The following is a 20,856-nucleotide window of genomic DNA, read 5'->3' as shown; positions in this document are numbered from 1 at the left end:
AACCAAACCCCATAACCAACACAAATCACCACAAAGTGAGCTAAATGCTACTCATTGCCAGAAGTTTCAGCCTCCAGATGCACACATTCGAGGCACTTCTCAGTATGGAGAATGTTGATATCTGTGCAGTAAAAGAAACCTAGTTCAAGGCTGCAGAGAGCTCACCAGCACTATCAGGATACTATTCATTCCATACCTTCCAGCATCAGAACCTGGATCATAGCACATAGGGTGGGGATGTATCCATATTCATCAAGGATACCTACACCTCTCTCTACATCCTCTCTACAGAATATGTACCCATAGAATGTTGCACAGCAATGTTCTTCCCACTCCACAGGGGTGGGGCCACAAAAGACCCTTGGCATTCAAGCTCTATGAGCCTGACGAGTCTGATCTGCAAGGCAATGCAGCCAATCATAATGGAAGTCAACAATAAAGACATTGGGAACCTTCACACAGTTGAGCACACCCAGTTTGGCTTCATCAAATGCAGATCACGCCTCCTGAACTGGGTGGATTTCTTTGAGACAGTTACCCAGGCTACAGATGATTGAAATGAGCTCCACACAGCCTATCTATACCTCGCTAAGGCCTTTGACACCATTCCCCAGTCAGGTATCATAGATGAACTCACCAACCTGGGAATGAATCCATACATCACAAGATGGATTGCAAACTGGCTCACAGATAGATCCCACAAATTAAGAGTTGCTGGCTACATGTCAGACTCTACACCGATAACAACTGGTGTCCCCCAGGGTTCAGTCCTGGGGTCCCTCCTGTTTGGTATAGACTTCTCAAAAGTACATGCCAACACAGGAGGGTTGTGGTTGACTAAGTTTGCTGGGAACTGTAAAGTGTTTGCCATAATAGATTCCCCGGATGACACAAATATTCTCCAGAAGGGACTCTATGAGACAGATGTGTGGTGTCAGAATCATGGCCTCAAGCTCAATGTGAAAGAATGCATAGTAATCCCCTTTGGTGAAAACAAAGTACCCACAAACCACCACATAGGTGTTACCCCCTAAAAACTGACAAGGTAATAAGGGATCTGGGGACACAAGTAGATAGTCATCGTTCCTTTCACAACCAAGTTTCCAAAGTGATTAGGAAATCCTGTGTGTCCCACCTACTCAATAAAGTGTTTGCATCAGGATCAAAACAGGTAGTAGTGGCCCTCTACTCTTATGTCATCAGATCCATCACTGAGTACAATGCACCATTTTGGATGTACTCGACTAAGCATATCCAGCAGCTGTAGAGACCACAGAGGTACCTCACCAAGAGGATTACTGGCCTCAAACAGTTGTGTTATGCAATACAACTGGTAAAACTAAATCTGTTCTCCGTTGCGTACCATCTACTCAGAGGCACACTCTGCCTAACATACAGAGCCATGTCCAACACATAACTGTTGAACGTGCTCCATCTACAGATAACAAAATTGAGTCGCGTTACACACTCCAGGGATATGAACCTCATCACAACAATGAATACAACATGCTGGTGGGATAAAGTACCATCCCAGACACTTGCCTTACTGTGGAACAGAGTCCCAATGTACATCAGACAGAGCCCCTTGCTGACACTCTTCAATAGGAACCTTAATGAGTGGATAGGAAACAGACAAATCATGCCAGGCATCACATCAGCAGCCCCACTAGAAAGGGGCTTTGGGTATTAACTATTAGAACTAGGGCTTAGGAGACTACCCAATGAAGTGGTGAAAGCTACACAACTTGCCTAGGCTAATATATGCCTTTGTGAAGATAGTGTACTACATACCTATGAACCTATGTGACAGGTACATGTCTACAGATAGCAGATGTGTACTTCATTGTACAGTCATGTTGTATAGTAGGCACATGGACCACATACACTGTAATGCTTACAGATACTGGTGGCTGTTATGTACAGTGGGTGAGATGTGCACCTCATGTCTTTTGTGCCATTGGGATGTGTGCTGGGTGGGACAGTCCTGGATGGCTCCCAGTCATGGTCACCCTCTTACACAAATCTCTGCCCATCCATCTTTGGATTATTATACTGTGTTCCCCCTACATATATATAGTTACATAGGTGGGTAATAGGCCATCTGCCTGAAGGCATCTATTAGTATGGCCAGAGCATGCAGCTATCACCACACATGGGGTTAGTTCCCTAGGCCTCTGTGTAGTAGAGCTGATGAAGTGATCCATGGTGTGACAGTTCAGTTTCACATACACTCATCAAGGCTCCTCTGGAAGAGTGTCAGTGAGGGACTCAGCTTAATGTAGGTTGGGAGTCTGTTCCAAAGCAATGGAAGTCTGTGAGTTAGTAATGTATGCCTCAAACATGTTCTATTTATTGTTGTGATGATGATATCCCTAGAGCATTGTGGCACAGTGAGCTTGGGTTTACTTCAGATAGAGCATGTACATCAGTTCTGCATTGGACATGGAGCTGTCTGTTGAGCAGAGATCGCCTGAGTAGACTGTATGCAACAGAGTACAGATTGAGATAACTTCAGTCTTGTTGCATGGGGCAACTGTTTGAGGCCAGTAATCCTCTTGTTGAGGTATTTCAGTGTTCTTTCCAGCTGCTGAAGTTGCCTAGTCAGAGTCATCACAAGTGTGCCATGATACTCTCTGACGGGTCTGATGACTGATGAGTACAGGGAACCTCCTTTGATCTACATGCAACAACCTTGGCAATTTGTGGGAACACATAGCATGATTTTCTAACCACTTTGTGAATGTGTTTCTGGAAGTAGAGATGACTATCCACATGTGTCCATAGATTCCTTATTATTACCTCCATATTTAGGGTGTTGGCACCTATGTGGTATTTGTATGACTGTAGCTCGAGGCCATAATTTTGACACCACATCTGTCTGACTGAGACCCTTGTTAAGGATGTCTCTGTTGTCCCAAACATCAATTATGACAACCTTTTTGCAGTCATCCACAAACTTTGCTAACCATAGCCCTCGTGTGTTTGACTGTATTTCTGAAAAGTATACACCAGACAGAAGGGGGTCTCAGGACTGAGCCATGGGAGGACAGCAGTTTTTACCAGCTTACAGTCCAACAGGGAGACCACAATTCTTACATTGTGGGATCTATCTGTGCCCCAGTTGGCAATCCTTCAAATGACATACGTGTTTATGCACAGGTTGTTGATTTTGTGGATACGACATGTATATGGGATGTTGGAAAAGGGCTTTTCAAGGTCTGTGTAGGCCATGTGTAGCTCATTTCATTGATGTATGTCTTGGGTAACTGCCTTGAAAACTGTCTAGCAGGAACCATGATCTGCCCCTGACCAAACCAAAATGGGTAGAGTTGGGTGTTTGTAGGCTCCCAATAGCTCTGTTTATGAGTTCCATAATGATGGACTCCATGGCCTTGCAGATCAGGCTTATTAGGCTTATAAGAATATAGTTCCCATGGTCTGTTGTGCACCAACACTTGTGGAGTGTGCTAAACATTGCTGTAACCCATTCAACAGTTTCATATCCTGCGCAGAGGGTGAGTCTGAGCAGACTGTTCAGGTGCAGGGTCTGTTTGTTTTGGAGTTCACATATGACATAGCCAGGGAAACCATGTCATCCCATAGATGCCGTGTTTTTAGGTTTGGATAGTGCTGTTTAACCATTGTATATGCGATTTCTGGGTTTTCACAATCTCCAGGTATGGTAATGGGCCCTTTTGTCAGTGAGAGGGAGGTAAATATGTATGAACCTGTCTGACAAGATGTTGGCAATGTCAGTCATGTACATGTATTCATTTACACTTTGCACTGACTCAGAACTTATTTGAGTTTACATTGATATTTATGACATAGCTGCATTATTAAACATTTGGTGATACCAATGTCTACTTTTTCACAGCCAACAACAGGAAAAAATGATTATTAAATCATGTGAAGAAATTTTCAGTCAAAAATGTAGAAATGTGCTGGTTTTGTTGCTAAGAACAGTACAAAAGTGAATGTATGTGATAACTATAACTGAATCAACTGGTTCACTAAGAGGCATTACATCTTTAGTGTGTACTCCTACCTTATTGTGTTCAACTGATGACAGAGATCAGTATTGCTTTCCTTTCACTACTCAACAAGACATTTATACCATTTAATCAACACCAGGGACAGTCACACCACAAATCCAAACAACTACATCTGAACTCAGAGATGATGTCCATGTTGCATACTAGCCATAGTGCTGATATTGTATCAGCTGCAGCACTGAGACATACAAGATTCAGAAAGAGGCTCGTGTGTTCTTTAGCTGGCATTTAGCATGTACCACCATGAACTGAATGACACACAGAATATTACCTCTGTTTGTCAAACATTTCTCTGGCACACTGGGTGCAATAATGGCACACACCAGTGTTTCAGTGGGGAAAATGTAGGACAGGACATCTGAACAGAAACATAGCAGGGTGACATAGTGTACTATACATGTTATCAGCACGTAGAGATCAAACACGTTTGCTAGGATGCACAACAGTGCAGTATCCTGTGCTTCGTACAGATATAATGCACAGATTTGGTTGTTGGTAGACACATTAAGAGTAGAAAACAGCACTTTGTCCCCTAAATCTGTGTAATGCACAAAGCACTCAGAGACTGAACCCGTATGCTGAGGGCATGCAGCTTAGCAGTAGTTTGGGTCATAAATATGTATAGCATGTAAGACACAGGGGCGAATCAATAAAAGCACAGCTTGGATCACACAGTAGAGCAGAACTATAGATCCAATAACATTAAAGCAAAGAAACCATTTATGGGGGTTGCTCTGTACTCTACAGCTGATGTATATATAGTATATATGAAATAGTAGTACACAATGTGGGCTATTGATAAATAAGACATTAGGTGGCAAACCTGAGAAACATGTATGGTGCTTGTTACCGACTTCTGTGTTAATCTATCAGTTTTGGGTTAATATTCAGTGACTGATGTTACAATTAACAAGTCTGACCATAATACATGCACATTAATGCGTGTCAATGCACTTATGGATCTATAATACACCAGTAATCAATATATCACTGTCTCACTGACAGCATCACAAGCTTTGCTTCTTACATGCTCCATGGACTTATGTATGTGTTCCTCCTCTTTATCAGCAATATAATGCAGTTACTCTAGATGTATTTGATGTATTACTGCTCCTTCTGAGTTGTCTTACTGCTGTTACTCCTGCTGTGCAATGCACTTACATTTGCACTGCATATCTGTCTTATTGACTGCAATATATCACTTCTGAAGCTACACTGTTCAGTAGTCTCTGAAATTAACTCTACCTTTTCCCTACATTTTTTCAAAGCTCTAGTCATTAGGAGTGCAGGCCATGTCTCTAAATATCATCTGGTATCAGTCTTTGTAAATATCATTTAAATGATAGTCTTGTAAAATAATATGCTGTCTTTCATATTAGAACTCTCTATTCAAACCAGGCACACAGAAATGGTTAATCCCCCAATGTCTTAATTACAATATTCAGTTACTGCTCATTTGATTCAGTATGACTAGCCACATTTGTAGTATTTAATATTGTAAAGTATTATGTTGTAGATTATAAAGTTCATCATCCATGCACTATGATAAATATTTTTTAAAGGACAATCTCATCAGCTAGTGGGCATGGACTTCTTTAAACCTCACTATCTTGTTTATAAATTCCTTTTAAACTCACCTTAAAGATTTTTGCGTTTGACTGAAAAATAGGTCTTCATCATCTGGAAGAGGTTCTGGGATTATTGCTAGAGCCCTGCTCTTAAAAATGTCCCCATCTGTGCTATCCCATACCACTTGCACCTCTGAAAAATCAAAATCAGAAGTTGTGATCAGTCATATCATCTGCAGTAACAATACAGTTTTTGTTTAATAAATTATATAGTGGTATAAAAATTAGAATCATCAGATGCACCATTTTGAAAAGTGCAGGCATTTAGAAATAACAACGTCAAACATTCAACATCTCAACTGATTTGTCTTGGAAAATAAGACATTAAAAAGACAGCCTCCCTCCAAAATATTTTATTATTATTGATTGTTATTCATTCTATCTATATATCACTGCAGTTTCTCTGCTTCTTTGCTGAAACATGTTTTCTTCTTTTCATTGATTGCACATAATTCTGATGTCCTTCGTGGTTCACTGTTGCAGTCATGACTGTAGGGTTCTTACTGCCAGCAGAAGCCCTCGATCGGCCAGAATCCCAAAGTCTGGATTGGGCGTCAGCTGAGGTCACTTTTATCCTGACGTCAATGCACCAGGAAGTATAAAGACCTCAGCCGATGCCATTACCCCAGTCTTTCTTGCCGCGCAGTGCCCTGAGCAGTTCGCTGATGCCGGTTGGCATACTCCTGTCTGTTTTTGGATTTACTTCCAGGATTTTTCATTTTATAAGATAAGTACCACATTGGGGAGGTCTTTTTCTTGCTCCAGTCAGATGTCAGAAAAAGTTAATAATTGTATTTCTTGTGGGAAACAAATACCTCATAGGGATTTTCACTCTTACTGTATTCCCTGTCTGGGGCCTGACCACGACGTTGCTAATTGTGGGTTTTGTGCTAGATTTAATCAGCGTACTATTAGGCATAGGTGCAACTTTGCCTTCTACTATTTTGGTAAAAGGTTTAATTATAATATGTCTTCAGATTCTTTTTCGGTTTCTGGGGTGTGTAAGAGGCGCAAAGATAAAGACAGGCCTCCAAGGTCCAAAGCAAAGGATATAACTCAGTTATTGCCAGTTGCTGGTTTGTCAGTCATCAGTGAGGCGCCTTTGCAGCCTCTGTCGTCCGCCTCTTGAATTGATTCAACGTTACATCAACACTATCAAATACTGAAAAAAAAGTGGTTTTAATTTGATAGAGTGCCTGCCTAGTGCATGTTGCACAGTGCCAGACATGTCCAAGCTATTATGTAGGAATGACTACAAGATGTTTTAAAAAAAAAAAAGAATTAGTGAACACATTTTAGCTATTAAGAAAAGGACATGACAAATGCACTATAATATTGTTTATTATCATCATATATTTTATGTATTGTTTACAATGATGTATATATATATATATATATATATATATATGTATATTTATAATTTATATATTTTTAAGAAATTAATTAATTAGTTAATTACATCATTGTGGATTATTCTCTTTTGAACCAACTGCCTGTACCAACTCTGGTGTGGAGCTGATGAGGCCTTCAGAATTGCCAGGGAATGGACCTTGGGTCCAGAGCCGATAGGCAGGTACCGGCTTCTGAGGGGTTTTCAGGCCTTCATAGCTTTATGTAAATATGGATTCAGTTTTGCATTCTAAGACAATGACTACGGCTCCAGCTAAAAAGAAATGGCAAGCACAGATGCCTTTTGATCAGGGTGCTAGGCCTGAAAGGCAGATGCATAGGATGGCTGAAGATTTGTTATCTATGATCAGGGGTTCTCATCCCCCTCCTGACAACAAGCCTAGATTACAGTCCGATTATGATTCTTCAGACCAAATTTCTGTTTCTTCTGCTTCTTCCCTTGAGCAGGATTGTTCCTTTCCTCCTTATGAGGATTCTGATGCTGAAGATTCCTTTCCTTCAGCCTCTCCTCCCGAGGATTATTCTTTTGGTGAAACCTTGCATGATATGAGGAAGCATTTTCACTGGGAAGGGCAGGAATTCTCTGAAACCAAGAAAAGGCTTAGGGATTTTCTTCTTCTCCCTCAGCATAAGCCTCTTGCTATTCCCCCTGTATTGGACATTGTAGATGATGTTTTTTCAGAAGCTTCCCTCTCTCCTGATTCTTTTTCCCTTGCTCCGGTCAAACCAGATAGGTATTATAGGGTTCCAGATTCTCAGAAGTTTCTTTTTAAGAATCTTTCACCTGATCCAGAAACAATTTCTCAGGGCCCTAAGGGTGTTAAAGCGGCCTCTGCTAAACATCCTATTCCCTCTGACCAAGAGTCCAGGGCTTTGGAAAGATGGGGTAAAAAAGTTTATACTTCTGCTACATTGTCTGTTAGAGCTTTGAACTGTCAATTTCATATGCTAAAGTATCAACAATACCTTTTGTCTGTATTTAAACAAAAGATATCCGCTGTTTCTATTGGTGCGGATGATAAGGAGTTACAGGATTTATTGCATGCTATTGAACAAGTGGGTAAACATACCCTGCATTGTGGTTTTGATTCTTTGGAAGCTTCTTGTAGGGCTGCAACAACTGGCGCAGTTATTAGAAGACATGCTTGGTTAAAAGAACAAAGCTTGCCGGATCAGGTTAAAGACTAACTTTTGGATGCCCCTTTGCAGCGCGATGTTTTGTTTGGGGCCTAAGCTGAAGAGGTATTAAAGAAAATGGAGGACAAAGCCAAATCTATGCAGACGGTTAAGGATTTTCTACAGGTGCAACCTCCTAGATTTAGGAGGCACTGGCCAGCTAAACCTTGGTCCTTACCGAGCTCAGACAGGCCTCAGAGAAGCAGATTCAGGTGTTCCAGAGGTAGGGGGACAGGCACAAACCCTTTTTAGGAATAGGCAGTGGACTGCCCCCTCTCCCAAAGGAGGTGAAGATAAGTCTCAACCCTACTGGAAACAGTCTTTATGACTCTCCTTTTCTGGTTCCAGGAGCTCCTCTCCTGGAAGCACCTTTGGGAGGAAAGATTTCTCTTTTTTATCAAAATTGGGGCTGCATAACCCGGGACAAATGGGTTCTGGACATAGTCTCAAGAGGTTACAGATTTCATTTGCACACCTCGCCAAGACCGAATGGTTGGCCAGATCTGCCAAATCATCAATGGGCAGAGGCACAACTGCAGGTTCAGTCCAATTAGCTATGAGGGCCATAGAATTGGTACCAAATTTAGAAATAGGGCAAGGTTTTTATTCAAGACTTTTCCTAGTTCCCAGGAAGGAAAATTTGTGGAGACCAATCCTGGACCTTTCCATACTAAACACTTTCCTAGATGTACCAAAATTCAAGATGCTCACTCTGCAGCAGCTGCTGCCTATGTTGGGCAAGAATGCTTGGATGGTGACTCTGGACTTAAAGGAAGCTTACCTGCATATTCCTATAAGGCAAGAGTGCAGAAGGTATCTGAGATTCAAAGTGGGCTCGAAGCATTACCAGTTCTCTGTGCTGCCCTTTGGCTTATCTACTGTGCCCAGGGTCTTTACAAAGTGCCTGGCACCAGTAATGGCATTTTTCAGACAGAAGGGGATTCAAATATACCCTTATCTGGATGACTTGTCTTATTCAAGTGGACAACAAAGACACTCTACTTCAGCATCTAGCTTTTGTGCAGCATCTTCTACAGTATCTCGGATTCACAGTGAATCAAAAGAAGTCAAATCTGGTGCCCACACAACAAATTACTTTCCTGGGTGCTCTTCTGAGTACTACAACCCAGATGGCTTCCTTGACACCAGACAAAAAAGCGCAACTGGCTTCTTCTTTCCAACACCTGGCTTCAATGAAACAGCTGACTGCAAGAAAGGTTCTGCAGGCTTTAGGTTACATGGCTTCCTACATTCTCCTAATACCATATGCAAGACTGCATATGAGGAAACTACAGTGGTACCTCAAGAGTGTGTGGTCTCAACATTACCACAGTTTGGAAACAGTGATCACGATTTTGCCTTGTCTACAGCAAGAGTTTCTTTGGTGGGCCGAAGCCTGTCTCCAGAACAAGGGGAGGCCTTTTTGTCCTCCACCAACCAACCAAGTTCTGACAACGGATGCTTCAGATTATGCCTGGGGAGCCCACATGCACGGGGGATGTCTTCAGGGTGTTTGGACAAAGAGCAAATTCACCTGCAAATAAATTTGAAGGAGATGCTCACTGATAAAGACAGACAACACTACAGTGATGTGGTACATAAACAAGCAGGGGGGCTCTCACTCTTACCACCTGTGCAGGTTAGCTATGGCTCTGTGGTACACTACATTGACCTGCAGAGTCCACTTACAGGCACAATTCCTGCCAGGAAAAGACAACACTCTGGCAGACACATTGAGCAGGACACTTTTGGATCCACACGAATGGATGTTGGATGTTCGGATATTCAGGATGATAGTACAGGCATGGGGATGTCCGGACATAGATCTTTTTGCATCCCCTCAGAATCATCAACTTCCAACATTCTGCACCAGGACCTACCACAAACTAGTATGGCAAGTGGATGCCCTCTCATTCAGTTGGAAACACCTCTCAGTATATGCTTTTCCTCCTTTTCCTCTTCTACCTCGGGTACTTCTGAAGATAAAACAGGACAGACCGCAAATGATTTTACTGACTCCCAATTGGCCTCGACAATTCTGGTATTCCACTCTGATGAACCTAGTTCAGGAGCCTCCCTGGATTCTGCCTCAAATCCCTCATCTACTGTCTCAACAGGACGGCCGGATCCTGCACAGTCATGTCAAAACTCTGAATTTAGCTGCCTGGTGGATCCAGGGTCTGTAAACACCTCTACTCTTTCCAAACAGATAATGGATGTAATCCTTGAAGCCAGATGGCCCAGCACTAGGAAATCTTATGCAGGTAAATGGAAAAGATTTTGCTCCTGGAATCAAGTCCAAGGTGGTGATTCTACTGTTCCGAACATTCCTCTGATTTTACAGTATCTGGCAGAGTTGTTACATACGGGCCTATCTTTTTCATCTATTAAGCTTCATGCTTCTGCTATTTCTGCACATTACAATATGGATCCTCCGACTTTTTTTTCTCATCCATTACTTCAACAATTTCTTAGAGGGGCTAAGAATGTTCGGCCCCCTATAAGAGCACATGTTCCCACTTGGAATCTTAACTATGTTTTGGAAAAATTAACCTTGTCTCCTTTTGAACCTGCAGCTTCCACGGATTTAAAATTTTTGTCTTGGAAAACTGCTTTTCTTTTAGCTATAACCTCTGCTACAAGAATTTTGGAATTGCAAGCACTCATGGCTGTGGAACCCTTCCTTACTTTTCATCAGGACAGGGTATCCCTAAGGACTAATCCCACCTTTATGCCTAAGGTGGTTTCGGCAGTGGCCTTGAATCAGACTATTCATTTGCCTACTTTTTATCCTAAAAGTGAAGAAGAAAGTCTTTTGCACTCTTTAGACGTGCACAAGCAGCTTTGTTTTTACCTGGACAGGACCAAGATATTCAGGAAATCTGACCAATTGTTTGTCGCTTATGCTCCTACTGTTCTAGGGAAAGCAATCACTAAGCAAACTATTTCTAAAGCAAACTATTTCTAAGTGGATTGCCCACTGCATTAAGTTCTGTTACTCTTTTCATGGCAATCCAGTTCCTGTTAATATTAGGACTCATTCTACCTGGGCTACTGCTACTTCAGCAGCCTTTCTTTGTGGGGTTCCTACCAAGGATATTTTAGAGGCTGCTACTTGGAGTTCTGTGCACACTTTTTCTAAGCATTACTACCTCCATCTCTATTCTGAATCTAGGGCTGGTTTTGCTTCTGTGGTTTGGCAAAGTTTTGTGGCCGCTCCTTCTATTTATCCTCCAGCCACCCTTTCTTAGCTTTGGGACTCAACCCTACAGTCATGACTGCAGCAGTGAACCATGAAGGACATAGTACAGTTGTGTACTCTTACCATAAATGTAGATGTTCGAGTGTGTTCACTGTTGCAATCTGAGTTACCCTCCCTCCTACCCCCTCTTTTTTTTTTTCTTTGAGTATTGTCTGTTATGAGGTAATTTGGCTGCTGAGGTTTTGGGCACCTGACATCTGGGGCAAGAAAAACTGGGGTAATGGAGTCGGCTGAGGTCTTATACTTCCTGGCGCATTGACATCAGGATAAAAGTGACCTCAGCTGACGCACAATCCAGACTTTGGGATTCTGGCCGATCGAGGACTGCTGCTGGCAAGAAGAACCCTACAGTCATGACTGCAACAGTGAACACACTCGAACATCTACATTTATGGTAGGAGTACACAGCTGTACTTTCACATACTTCTGTTACAGTATTGTGAATATACTACCTATAAAATAAAAGTTTTTCCTTGTTTTACTGATAGCAACACTGAGATACATTTAAATGGAAGTGCCTTGACTCTGTTTAGTTACCAATGTCACATATCTGAACCTTTCCCTATGCATTTTGGGCAAGCCTCATATGTTTTATGTGCACTCTGTGATGGAGATTTGCCAAGCAATGTCCTAAGTCACAATTGCTCTTGATAATAAGAGTGAGTACTACCAATGCCTTAATAGTATTAAAGCTCACCCTATTTGTTGAAAGATTTTTAACATTTTTTTCTTAATTACTAGGACATCTCCTGCAAAAAATGAAATAGCATGTACTATGTCATCTGGATCTAATTTCATTCTCATTTACAGGGCAATAAAAAAAAAATAAAAAAAAAAAAACAAGGTCACCTAGAGGGTAATGGAGAGCCCATAATCCCATATCCTAATGTCAATCACAGCTCACAATTATGCTTTTGCTGACAGTGTGGATTCTCCTACATATTTGCAAAACACAGCATTTCACTATAAAAATGTAAGGAATCCCGGACTCAGAGGTACTGCACAAACATCTATACTCACATACTTCTGAACTGTGCTGACCACAGCTGGGAGTGTATGCAAGTGCTTTTGCACATCTTCAAACTCATACAAAATTCCTCCTTTTTACAGATTTTTTCATGTTTTCCCCTACTTCCTCTCAGTCATCAGCCCTCCTATACTTGATTAGCCTTATTTGTTCCATCTTGCAGTAAGAGTTGATAAGGGGAAATCATCTCCTAGGCAGCTATTAGGATTTTTCTGGTGATGACCTAAGTCTCCATCCTCAGGTGGCTGATGTGTGCACTCACTTGAGTAAGGGCCTGCTATGCCTTACCCTCCACAAGGAAGTACATGTTCTCACATTCCTCTCAAGAAGGCTACTGCTTATTGGAGCTTGGTAGAGCAAAGCCGATTGTGTGTCTCCAACCCATATGCTGCACTGTATGCCCCTTCTTCCTCATGGAAGGAAACTCTAAAGCAGGCCAGAATTCCTCCCAGGATGGGACTGCTGGCATTAGGTGCTCATTCCTAGCCTTCTAGATCAGTTTCACCATTGCCCAGGCAGCTAATAAAATCCATAGCATCTACAGTATAGGCAGGGTTAATTTATCTCAACCACAGACCCAATCCTCTCCTTTTCATTCTTGCACAGCAGAAAACACAGCTGTAACATTATTAGTAGGGAACACTATGTAATATATTATAAGTACAGATTCTAGGCTAAACATCTTACTCTTTTTTTATTATTTTTGTGCAGTGTTTTTCTTATTTTTGACATCAAATTCTACTGGTCAAAACAAGATACTTCCAATTAAACCTTCGCTGTCACAGATGCCTTCACCAGACCTTTGAGGAAAAGGTAATGTAAATAACTGGCTGTGTTCTAAATGAACTACAGAGTGAACTGGCACCTCACCTGTGTGCCCTGTTCAATCACAGCCTCATCTCAGGCTTTGTCCCTACCAAATGGCACACTGCTGCATTCATTCTTCTTCACAAAGGAGAAGTGACTACAGATCCTGGGAACTATCGTCCCATTAGCCTGATGAGTCTGATATGCAAAGCTATGAAATGCATCATAATGGACCTAATAAACAAGGATATAGGGAATCCGCAAACTCTGGATCGTACACAGTTTGGTTTTGTGAAGGGTAGATCATGCCTGCTCAACTTGGTCAATGTCTTTGAGTCAGTCACCAGAGCTGTGGATGAAGGCAAGGTGGTTCATACAGCCTATGTTGATCTCGCCAAGGCCTTTTATACCATTCCCCACTCAGGAATCATAGAAAAACTCACTAAGCTAGGCATCAGCCCCTATATCACTAGGTGGGTTGCAAACTGGATCACAGATAGAACCCACAGTGTGAAAGTAGCTGACTCCAAGTCAAACTGCAGACTAGTCATGAATGGAGTCCCACAGGGTTCAGTCCCAGGTCCTCTCCTGTTTAGTATCTACTTCTCTGAAGTCCAAGCCAACATGAAGGGACTCTGGCTGACAAAGTTCACAAATGATTGCAAGTCGGGAGTTATTACTAACTTCTCAAGTGATGTTCACATCCAACAGAAAGGCCTCACTGAGACCAACGACTGGTGTCAGAACCATGGCCTTAAGCTCAATGCCAAAAATTGTGTCGTCATCCCCCTTGGGCAAAACCTAGTTCCCTTGAATTATCACATCTATGGTAGTCCACTGAACACAGAAGGTGTTATTAGAGATCTGGGAACACAGGTTGACAGCAACCTCTCTTTTGACCACCACTGTGGTCAGAAAGTCCTTCTGTGACACATCTCATTGCTAAGGGTTTTGCATCCAGGAAGAGAGAGGTCATTGTCTCCCTCTACTTTTCCCTCATTAAGCTAATCATCAAGTACAATGCCCCATTTGACATGTACCTCACTAGACACCTGCAACAACTGGAGAGGCCACAAAAATACCTCACAAAGAGGATCCTAGGCCTTAAACACTTGTCCTATATGGACAGACTAAAAAAACTCCATCTATTCTCTGTCTCAGATCACCTACTTAGAGGTGATCTCTGCTTGACTTACAAAGCCATGTCTGACCCAGCTCTGACAGAAATGCTACATCTAAAGAAATCCCAATCCCACCACACCACATGCTCCAGAGACATCTACCGCATTACCACAATCAACAGAGCATGCTGGAAGGACAGGAATAGACTTTCTATACATGTCAAGCAGAGCACCTCACTGACCCTCTTCAAGAAAAATCTTGATGAGTGGATGGGAAATAGAAAATTCACCCTGGAGATCACTCCAGTGGCTCTACTCGACAGAGGCGCTGGGAACTAAGGTTGGGTGGCATGATGCCAGGGTAATCCTATGGGCTAGGCTTGTAAAGGATCCAGGGCCATTAGCCTAGTACACATCTATGAACCTATGATGAAGAAAAATTCTCTGTCTCTAAGGTTTGATTAGCAGGTCTCAGACTGCAGAACCAAAATGAGATGAAGGTTGAAAGGGCTGTGTGACAAACCAAAATGCTGCCAGCCCAGCTATCTGGAATTTTGTAAATAATTATATGTCACTTGAAAATATTAATATGATTTATATAAAAATGTGACACTGCCAGCCCAGCTATCTGGAATTTTGTAAATAATCATATGTCATTTGTGAATATTAATATGATTCATATGCTTGTCCTACAAATGTAAGAGAACTATATGTTATGTGGATATTAAACTACTGGTGCAGAAGTGTGTGTTGAATTCTATGTTATATACTGAGCTTCAAGAATGTAACCACAGTGTACCCTGCTGGAAGTGAGCAGAAATGCAGGGTTCCTATTATATCATTGAAGACGCAATCCTTTGAATGCATCTTGATCAAACTTGAAAGCACAAAACAGCAAAATAGCAAAATGGCATAAAAGCAATTTTTTTCCCTGGGAAAGAAATCGCTTGGCCGCCTCCATTACTTTGCCAATTTTGTCACTGTAATGCGATCTTGGAGGTGGTATATTTAAGTTGGGGGGGGCAAAGCCCCTCACTTTATGTAATGTTTTAAAGTTTTTATTTATTTATTTATTTTTGTGGAACAGCAATTTTTTTTTTCCCTGGGAAAAAAAATCGCTGTTCCGAGTGTTCAGGATTGTAAGCTTTCGCTTACATGGGGTTGATAAGTCAGTGTTCACTTTTTTAAGCATTTGCTGATTTAATATAGATCCAAAATGTGTATAAACCTCAAGAAAATAAGTGGAAATTATTTTACGATCCTATTATCTCTGTTTCAGCTCACAGCAGACACAAAGTCTAGAGTTGGAGGTTTTCGTATTGTCTTGAAACAGAAATAATTACTAGGTTTCAAATGTAAAAGTGTTAATTGTTTTATGACTTCCAGTTCTAGGCAAACTTCTGAGTGATATGTACTTCTCCCACAGAGATGATAAAAATTCTGTTGGCATGTGTTAGCCTGGGAACTGAAGGCAGGTGACAAATAGTAATGTCATCTAGCTAACCCAGCAGTAATGTGTATTATTAATTTAAGCACTATCTCAGAGAGTGAGTCTGTGCATTTTGTATCTTGTCTTAGAACTAGAAGCATCCCACTTATCAGCACTTGCCTTGCTAATAGTAAGTAACTAGATTACAGTAATCTCTCTTAGATATAGATAAGAATATAGTAAAGATTAGATAGATGTTTCTGAATTTTTTTGAGACTGTGCTGCATCGTTGTTTTAAAATATTTCCTGTAATTCTGAACTCTGTAGTTACTGTGTTATTTGAGTATTGACTTGTTCTTTTATTATTTATTATTAAATATATTTAAACCTTTTAATTGTGGCTGGTTTGTTTAGAGATATCTAAGATCTAAGATTACTTGCATAGGTATCTGGTGACACTGTATAGGCCACTCCTAAATAGCCTTGGCCTTGGTCACACTTACCATTTGGATAATAGTGACATTACACAGTAAGACTGGGCACCCTTTGGTAAGGGCCTTAAGTAGGTGATAAGGGTGGCTAGTGGAATCTGGTACAACCTTATAGTCTGAGCAGAACGGGGTATAGCTAGTAACCCTGTGCCAGCCTTTCCTAGGTGTGTGTTTGTGTAAAAATCAAATCTAATACTGTGTGTGTGTGTGTGTGTGTGTGTGTGTGTGTGTGTGTGTATGTGTTTCAGCTACTTGGGCAAGGGCACAAAGCACTAGTTGGACAGAGGGAATGCTGGGAGGACTTGACTTGGAACCCTGGTTAAGAATTCAACTCTATAGCTGTGCCAGTGGGGAGTCTTACTGGTGATCTGGAGAAAGAGGGAGAAACCAGACCCAGACTGACTGTGATCTTGTGTGCTCTTAAGGGAAATTGTACTTTACTGTGTGTGTACTTGTCATCCTCTCAATGTGTACATCCCTCACTGGTGCTAGTGGTGAGGATTGAGCCTCCTTGATTACTGAGCCAGTGCAGGGGTGTCACATGTTAATTTTTTGGCAGTGGTGGGATAGCCACATTACATATTAATTGGTTGACTGTGGTGAGATAGCCACATCACATATTAATTGGCTTATAGTTGTGTGGCTATTGAATTCCTGTAGTTTGTGTACATTGGTCACCGAAGATGTTTGTACTCTCAATCAGCATTCATATCACAATTGTTTTATTTTCTTTGTTAGTTTAATTAGTCAGGGAGAGCAGGCAAGCATGTCAGCAAATTAGTATGACAAGCTGATAATCTGCCAGTTGGCTGAGATGTGCCAGGCTAAAGGACTGGTGCATGCCAGCCTGACTAAAGAAGACATGATTGCAGCTTTAGTCACAACTGCATCAGAGAATAGCAACCAGGAGGACAATCAGACTGGCCGTGGAGATGTACAACTCTCAGAAAATGGACAGCTCATCCTTTCCACAGAGGACTTAAAAATCCATCTGGAGTTAAAGAGACTTGAGTTGGAAAGCCAAGCATTTGGAAACAGAAGCAGCAGAGAGACTGAGACACCTGGAAGCTGAGGAGAAAGGGAGGCAGAAGCAACATGAAAAGGAGATGCTGACTCTTTGACAAAGTCATGAAGGTAATGGGGAAGGGAGTACCCAAATCTCAGAAGCAACAAAGGTCAGTGAATTTCTTCCACAATTTACAGAGGGGAATAGTTTTGATAGTTTCATTCATATGTTTGAGAGGGTATGTAAACAGTATAATATTGACCAAGGGCTCTGGGTACAGTTCTGACCCCCTTACTCCATGGTAAAGCTGTAACTGTTCTTTCCAAATTGTCTGATACTAACTGTTTAAATTATAATGCTGTAAAGAACTGTTTGCTAGAATGTTTTAAGTTAACACATAAGCTTATAGAAAATAAGTTTTGTGAGCATAGATGCAAGGCAGATGAAGGTATGTGTGAATATGTTGCTTAACTAAGCATGTATTTTCAAAGGTGGGTGAGGGGATGTCAGGTCACCACTTTTGAAGGGCTGGCAGACCTTTTGGTGAGGGAACAAGCCCTTAACACTTTGCCTGAGGAAATGAGAGTCTGGTTACCTCATAGACAATGCACTACTGCAGATGAGTTGGGGAAGAAGGGAGACCTATACCTAGCTAGCAGGGCATCACTGTACAGGAAAGGGGCACCCAGTGCCACTCATGGGTCTAAGGGAACCCATGGTGGCCAGCCCAGATTGACCCAACATAGTCCACCAGTAGCAGGGGAAGCCATTAGTCCAGGTACCTGTCCAGGACCAAGAGTTAAATGTTTTAAATGCAACCAATGGGGCCATGTAGCATATAGATGTCCATGGAGGCAAGGTGGGGAACAAAAGGTGGGAGAGCCAGTAAGTGGGGTTGACAAAATGCCAACAGTAGGTTGTCTGGAGACAAAAAGTGTACCAAACTGCCACGAGAAGTTATATCCTATCTTAGTGAATGGGAATACTACTTGCTTGGGCAGTCTACTCCAGTCAGAGCTCTAGGAAGGACCCCATTCCCAATACCCTTGGCAAGGGTTCACCTTGACTGAGAGGGTAGTGAAAAGGAAGCAAGCAAGTAGGTGTGTTTGAGGATTTCCCAACAGATGTCCTAATAGGGAATGATTTTGATAATGCAGTACCCTGTGTGCATGCAGTTACATGTAGTCAGGCTTGGAGACAAGGATGTGGGTCTTGTAGTCTGGGGAGACTCAGACAGACCACACACTTGCAGCCAGGACTGGTGAGGTGGTTACTTCAGGGAGGGAGCTACCCTGTAGCTGTGAGACTGAAGGTGAGCCACAGCTACTTGTGGGTACTAATGTTCCCTTGGACAGAGTGACTGCAAGGGTACAGGTGAGTAGTAGTACCCAGGCTGACAGTGAGGCACCGTTGTCAGGGAATACCAGACTTCCTGTGGAAGGGGGGCTGGGAAGGGTTACAAAGAGAGAGTTGAGACAGGCTCATCTCTCAGACCCCACATTACAGGCAATGAGGGAGGTAGCTAGTGAGGAACCTGATTCTCAAGGGAAGGGGGAAGCTGTATACTGTGACAAAGGGTTACTGCATAGAGAGTGGACCCCTGAGGGAAGGCTAGAGGGTGAGAGAATACAGCAGATGGTAGTGCCCAGAGCATACTGTCTGACGCTTCTAGCCATAGCCCATGATATTCCCTTTGCAGGTCATATGGGCATAAAACATACAAAGAGTTGTATTATATACTTCTATTGGCCTTGGATTTCCAGAGATGTAACAGGGACTGGAGGACCTGTGAGCTGTACCAAAGGTAGGCAAGGCAGGAAACAAGGTTAAAGCTCATTTGATGCCTTTGACTGTGATTGAAGAGCCATTTCAGGGGGTAGCTATGGGTATTGTGAGGCCACTGAGTACCCCAAGTTCCACAGGGAAAAAGTATATCTTAGTGGTACTAGATTATGCTACCAGATACCCTGACGCAATGGCTCTGTCTTCCATTGAGGCAGAAAAGGAGGCAAATGTTTTGTTAGAGATTTTCAGCAGGGTAGTTTTCCAAAAAGAAATACTGACTGACAGAGGTGCCAATTTCATGTCAGACCTGTTGGCTTGTCTGTGGTAATACTGTGGGGTGAAGCACCTAAAGAACACCCCTTACCATCCTCAGAATAATGGTCTTGTTGAGAGGTTAAACTCTGTACTTAAGATGATGCTATGGGCATTTGTAGACTAGTTTAAGAGGGACTGGGACAAATATTTGCCCCATCTGTTGTTTGCAGAGAGGTTCCCCAGAATCCACAGGTTTTTCACCCTTTCAGTTGCTGTATTGGCATAGGGTGAGGGGACCTCTAGATTTGATTTGAGATGAGTGGGAGGGTGAGTGTGAATCCCACAAGGTGACTGTTGTGGCATATGTCCTAAACTTCAGGACTAGGCTCAGGGAACTCATGGGCTTGGCCTGGAGAACCTGGCAGAAGCTCAGCAGCAAAAAAAGGTCTGGTATAACAGGAATGCTCGAGCTAGAAAGTATGCTGTAGGGCAGCAGGTAATGGTTCTCATTCCTGTCAGACACAACAAGCTGCAGGCAGCCTGGGAGGGACCCTACAAGGTGGTAAGGAATGTCAGTGATGTTAACTACATGGTAAAACTACTAGGAGGAGGCAGGGGCACAAATTGTACAATGTTAACATGATGAAACCTTATAGGGAGGCCATTGTGCTATGTATTGGCAATAGGAGGCAGGAGGAGTCTGAAGGGAATCTATGGCTACAGGGAGCCAGCCAGAAAAATCCCAGATTACTATGGTGGAGCCTAGGATTGCGGGCATATGATGGGGCAGTGCAGTACAGCACAGTACTTGGGTCAGCAATGCCAAGGCAGCTGGAATCTCAGAAAACAGGAAATGGGGTAAAGACAAGATACAAAATGCACAGACTCACTCTCTGCGATAGTAATTAAATTAATAATACACATTACAGCTGGGTTAGCTAGATGAAATCACTATTTGTCACCTGCCTTCAGTTCCCAGGCTAACACATACCAACAGAATTTGTAACATCTCTGTGAGAGAAGTACATATATCTCAGAAGTTTGCCTAGAACGGGAAGTTGTAAAACAATTAACACTTTTACATTTGAAGCCTAGTAATTATTTCTGTTTCAAGACAACAGGAAAACCTACAACTCTAGACTTTGTGTCTGCTCTAAGGTGAAACAGAGATAACAGAATTGTAAAATAATTTCCACTTATTTTCTTGAGGTTTTGCAAGTTAGCTCTATATGTTCCAACTTCTACCATTAAAACACACATCTGCACAGGTGTATAGTTTATACACATTTCTGCTCTCTTCCAGCAGGGTACACTGTGGTTACATTCTTGAAGCTCAGTACAAAACATACAGCTCAACACACATGTCTGCACCAGTAGTTTAATATACACATAACATATAGCTCT

At 42.2% G+C, this 20,856-nt stretch overlaps 1 protein-coding gene across 1 annotated transcript in view; it reads right to left on the bottom strand.

Annotated features, from left to right (window-relative positions):
* LOC122795985 (cGMP-dependent protein kinase 1-like) overlaps positions 1–20,856 on the bottom strand; it is a 1,306,845-nt gene that overhangs the window by 1,270,623 nt on the left and 15,366 nt on the right. The window contains exon 2 of the mRNA XM_044064466.1: positions 5,693–5,816. Within this exon, the coding sequence (XP_043920401.1) occupies positions 5,693–5,816 (124 nt within the window). The remainder of the gene's footprint in view (positions 1–5,692; positions 5,817–20,856) is intronic.

This window comes from Protopterus annectens, chromosome 2.part2 (genome assembly GCF_019279795.1).
Source record: "Protopterus annectens isolate FY-2018-M chromosome 2.part2, PAN1.0, whole genome shotgun sequence".
Taxonomy (NCBI): Eukaryota; Metazoa; Chordata; order Ceratodontiformes; family Protopteridae; genus Protopterus; species Protopterus annectens.
The sequence above is the reverse complement of the archived record's forward strand: the minus strand, read 5'-3'. Positions and strand labels throughout refer to the sequence as shown.